The 4,969-nt window shown below is 46.2% G+C and overlaps 2 protein-coding genes across 2 annotated transcripts in view; both read right to left on the minus strand.

Moving 5' to 3' along the window:
* The window catches only part of csrp2 (cysteine and glycine-rich protein 2), a 5,633-nt gene extending 4,062 nt beyond the window's left edge, over window positions 1-1,571 (minus strand). Inside the window, exons 1-2 of the mRNA XM_008316059.3 lie at window positions 1,419-1,571; window positions 486-612 (exon numbers count right to left, since the gene is read on the minus strand). Of these exons, the coding sequence (XP_008314281.1) occupies window positions 486-597 (112 nt within the window). The 5' untranslated portion in view covers window positions 598-612; window positions 1,419-1,571. The remainder of the gene's footprint in view (window positions 1-485; window positions 613-1,418) is intronic.
* Window positions 1,572-3,168: 1,597 nt separating this feature from the next.
* e2f7 (E2F transcription factor 7) overlaps window positions 3,169-4,969 on the minus strand; it is a 6,390-nt gene continuing 4,589 nt past the window's right edge. The window contains exons 11-12 of the mRNA XM_017034047.2: window positions 4,413-4,753; window positions 3,169-4,330 (exon numbers count right to left, since the gene is read on the minus strand). Of these exons, the coding sequence (XP_016889536.1) occupies window positions 4,172-4,330; window positions 4,413-4,753 (500 nt within the window). The 3' untranslated portion in view covers window positions 3,169-4,171. The remainder of the gene's footprint in view (window positions 4,331-4,412; window positions 4,754-4,969) is intronic.

The raw sequence follows: 4,969 nt of genomic DNA on the forward strand, positions 1-4,969 counted from the left end.
CTGTCTGACTGTCTGACTGTCTGACTGACTTACTGTCTGTCTGACTGTCTGACTGTCTGACTGACTGTCTGACTGTCTGTCTGTCTGACTGTCTGTCTGACTGACTGTCTGACTGACTGTCTGACTGACTGTCTGACTGTCTGTCTGACTGTCTGTCTGTCTGACTGTCTGTCTGTCTGACTGTCTGTCTGTCTGACTGTCTGTCTGTCTGACTGTCTGTCTGTCTGACTGTCTGTCTGTCTGACTGTCTGTCTGTCTGACTGTCTGTCTGTCTGACTGTCTGTCTGTCTGACTGTCTGTCTGTCTGACTGTCTGTCTGTCTGACTGTCTGTCTGTCTGACTGACTGTCTGTCTGACTGTCTGTCTGACTGTCTGTCTGACTGTCTGTCTGACTGTCTGTCTGACTGTCTGTCTGACTGTCTGTCTGACTGTCTGTCTGACTGTCTGTCTGACTGTCTGTCTGACTGTCTGTCTGACTGACTTACTGCAGAGGAAGCAGCTCTTGTGGAAACTCTTGCCGTCACACTGCACCTCCTCGGCGTGGTACACCGTCCTGTGGCAGGCCGTGCACTTGTTGCCGCCGCCCCAGTTCGGCATGGTTTGTGTTCGGTCCTAAAAGAAACCAGAGAGAGAGAGAGAGAGAGACGATGACCTCTGACCTCTGGAGACAGTGAACTGATAACGATCACTTCTGCTCCAGGAAAATAAGCTGCAGTATAACCTGGCTGTAAACCTGAGGCCCGTGGACCAAACCTGGCCCGCCACGTCGTTTTCTGCGGCCCAGAGTGTGTACTAATGTTTACTGCTGCTGCTGAGTACTGCAGTCTAAAGATACTGTAGACTGAAATGAGGTAGTATCTGTGCAGTAGTGACCACACGCCCCGTCAGTCGCTCGTGTTGTTGTTCTTTTACCCACTGTGGTACATGGAGATACTACACAGTAACTTAGAAGTAACGTGTATTCACAGTTCACCTGGACTAAGAAGTACTGCAGGAGTACTGCAGGAGTACTGCAGGAGTACTATACAATATAATACCTGTCTCTGTGGTTAAAGGATCAGCCCGGTGATCGAAGTACTGCCAAGAAAACACAGCCATAAAGTACAGTCAGTACCATGGGTCTGTTGGGGAGGGTGAGGTATAAACCAGACAGCTGTTTTATTATTATTTAGCTGTTTTATTAAAGTATTATTACTCTGGAATTGGTTAAAAACCGAGTATTCAGGCAGCTGTGTACACGTTATGTACTTCATATTTCATAAGTACCTCCGTGTACCTGACACTGAAAAAACTATTTCCCAGCACCGCGGCAGCAGCGTCTCATCTTTATGAGGAAATCATTTCAGTGACAAAAGGTTGAAGTAAACAGAGTAACGTTTGAGTAAATTAAAGTTTAAAAACAACATGTAAATATTCACCTGGATTCTCTGGAAATATCCGAAAAAAACGTGCGTTCGTCCGGGTTCAGGCTGAGGAGAACGTCTCCTCCTGGACTCGTACCTCCCCGACACTGACACGACACATATTTACCGTCAGGAGGGGGAGGGGGAGGAGGAGGGGGAGGAGCTCAGTGGGTGTGACCCTGAACACATCAATGCTGCATTCAAATGTCGTGTTACAAAAGAGCGCTGTTTCAACACACCCAGTCTGGAGAATGGAATGTGGGATTTGTTTTGTTTTCAACTGATATCGATGATCGATTACCGTTAATCATCTGGTCCTCGTGGTCGAAAATAAAATAGAATCTTTTCACTTTTGAGCCTATATTTTAGACTAAAAACACCACAGACGTCACCAGTTCACAGACACAGACACAGACACACGGTAAACAGTTACAGAGCCGTGAAGTCGTCACTGAGTCGTTGTTGTCAAACCTCTGACTGCTGTAATAATTATAAGTGTTGGAGTCAGAAACTGCTGAGACAGGAATTTGTCTCAAAGACAGTGGAGTGGAGCTGCGTCAACTCCAGGTTCCGCCAGTAGGGGGAGTGCGCGGCCCATCGTTGGCTGTGGTTGTTTTAATGGACTCACCTGCCGGTGCCGCTCGTTCATGAGAGCCGTGTCCGTGTCCGTGTCTGTTCCTCCTGTGGCCGCAGGTTTCTAACCGTGTTAACCACCGTGTTGTTGTGATATAACCAGTTTAAAGTGGTTACGACTCACTCGTAAAGGCCGAATACAAGTTAAAGGTTTATATTTGACAAGACAAACAGTTTAGCTAGCATTTCGCCTAGCATTTCGCCTTTAGCTCCCAGACAGGAGCCGTACGAAGCAGCTGCCTTTAACTCTTCTCTCTTTTTTTAAAATGAAAAGTTTAATTTAATTCGATTAGAAACATTTTTAAGACATTAGGCTTAAATTCATTTCTGAACGTTTTTGTTCAGTAAATGTTTGTGTCCAGTTTCCCATCAACCTGGAGCTAAAGCCGGGCCTTTTTACACACGTATTTGTTTCCGTTTGGGGAAAAACCTTGTGATTTTTCATAGACAATAATTTTTGAATGATAAATTTAAATTATTATTATTTTTAGTTACCAATTAAAGAAACTAATTAATTAGACAGGCTAACTATTGTATCACCAAAGAATCTCAGATACATGAAAACTTTACAGACACCTGATGCAGGCTGAGCGACCCCAGGAGGCCGTGGAGAGAATTGTAAGGTTTTTTTAAATTTTTTCTCCAATATTATGACGGTGGTTATTCTGCTCTGTCTGCCTGCAGTGGTGCAGTTTGGTCACGGTCGGTGTAGTCGGTCTACATGTAGTTCATTGTTCCATCGTTGTTACAAATGTCTGACAGTGGACAGAGACATATGTCTCCGTCTCTCTCCCCTCTGCAGATTTAAATGTCCTGATTAACTGTTAATGTCTTCCAACAGATGGCGTGTGTGAGTGAATTAGCCTGATTTGACCTGATGGATGTTTCACACAGTTGGAATTTCAATTGATTTCAATAAGAGCCTGACTGCTGCTGGACTACAGGAGTTATTATTGTGATTATATTTATTATATTATTACATTTTCTGATTTCTTCTTCAAATACAGCATCAAACATCTCAGAGGAGCAGAAACCAGCAGTGAAACCAACAGTGCAATTTATTTTTACTTTTTCAAAACCATCATTTGATCTACATGACATCCATATGAATCCATTGAAAAAAGTGGTATTTTTATTTTTTCAAAACCATCATCTACATGGCATCCATATGAATCCATTGAAAAAAGTGTTGCCGTAAACATCGCTGTCACCGCGGACCTTTGGTGTGACAGTTTCCTGCAAGTGGGTTAGTGGGTCTGTTACCAGAGGATTGTCCAACAAAGTCCCTGCACGACCTAAATAAAAATAAGTTGCCTTTAAGCAAGGCACGTTTTTACAAATGCACCAATGGTGAATGTTTTTAAGGAGACAAAAATAATCTGACACATTCATACGCTTCGTTTACATTTTCAGGATAAACTGCGTGTTTACAGTCTTTACAGTACTTTGACATCATCTCCTCGTAAACTCAAGTATTCAAGTACCTCACAGCTCTGCCCCAGCTGACCAGGGTTTTTAGTTTACCAGCACCAGAGCTGGACCGGGTTTTGGCGTCAGAACCATAGAGTCCACAGTGGTAAATTCTCAGTCTATGGGCTGTAAACATTGACGGCTTTAAGGACGCCCCCCTCAGGTGAGCTCCTGTTAGTTCATCTGTTGAATGCTAAACCGAAGAAAGACTAAAGACGACGACCTTGAAACCAAATGTACATTTAAATATTTAGTGCTTTAAAAAGACGGAGTGGTTCAAGTCATCACGATATATTAGATAAGACATAAATAAGAGGCGGACCAGAGAACTGGGTCACACCTGAATAAAACTGAAGTGGCCCAATGTCGCCACAGGAGGGCGCCTTTGACTTGGCAACACTACTTCACTCGTTTTAAGTGCAGCATTAAAACCAAAGGGTGGATTTTAACGTCACATCCGGAGGAAGAGTTCGATTCTAAAAAATAAAACACCGTTAGGAAAATACGAAACTCTTTACCGTGACGTCAGAAACTGTTGTCTTTTTGTCTATAAATACTTTAAAACAAATGTAATGACTTTAACGGCCAAATAAAAAGTGAAGAGATTTGGTTTCCATCCTGAGGACAAACGTCTGGACGGTCATCGTCTCCACTTCTGCACAGGTTTAGTCCACGGGGGGGTGTCCCACGTCCAGTCTCCGCTGCGCCGAGCCTCTTTTTCGTCCAGCAGGTGTCGCAGTATTGACTCCACCTTCAAGAGTGCCTGGAGTCTGGAAGAAAGACCTGGACATGGAAGCTGTGGTGTCCTTGGGAGTCTGTGGTGTCTGTGGAGGACAGAGGACAGAAGACAGTCAGTCACAAACCAGTCAGTAAGACGTTGAAGCTGTGACCCAGTGTCACAGTCACCTGTGTTTCCACTCTGCTGTTGTTGACCTGCTGTGGCCCAGTGGGTGGCCCACACTGGCCGCCCACGTCTGGGCTGGACTGGGACGGACGTGGCGACCAGCCGTAGTCTGATGACACCAGGGTGAACGGTGCTGCCCCACAGTGGCCGGAGGACGCGGTCGTGGGCAGACTGAAGCCGAGTTTGGCGTGGGCCTCTGGTCCCTGCTGCCGGTGACCACCGGTGACCAGTGGGTAGTGGGAGAGGGCGGCCGACGGAACCAGGACGTAGGACAGAGCCATGGTGGGGACGGCCGAGGTCGGGGGGTGGTTGGACGGGAGGAAGAAGTTGAGGCTGTTCAAACCTGGACAGAAGAAAAGAAGAAGAGACGGTGGGTGGAGGTCACTTTGGTACTGAGGTCTGTGGACCTGAAGAGAGGGGGGGTCTACAGAGAGGGGGGTCTACAGAGGGGAGTCTACAGAGAGGAGAGTCTACAGAGAGGGGGGTCTACAGAGAGGAGAGTCTACAGAGAGGGGAGTCTACAGAGAGGGGGGTCTACAGAGGAGGGGCTACCGAGAGG

This window comes from Cynoglossus semilaevis, chromosome 8 (assembly GCF_000523025.1).
Source record: "Cynoglossus semilaevis isolate Cse_v1.0 chromosome 8, Cse_v1.0, whole genome shotgun sequence".
NCBI lineage: Eukaryota > Metazoa > Chordata > Actinopteri > Pleuronectiformes > Cynoglossidae > Cynoglossus > Cynoglossus semilaevis.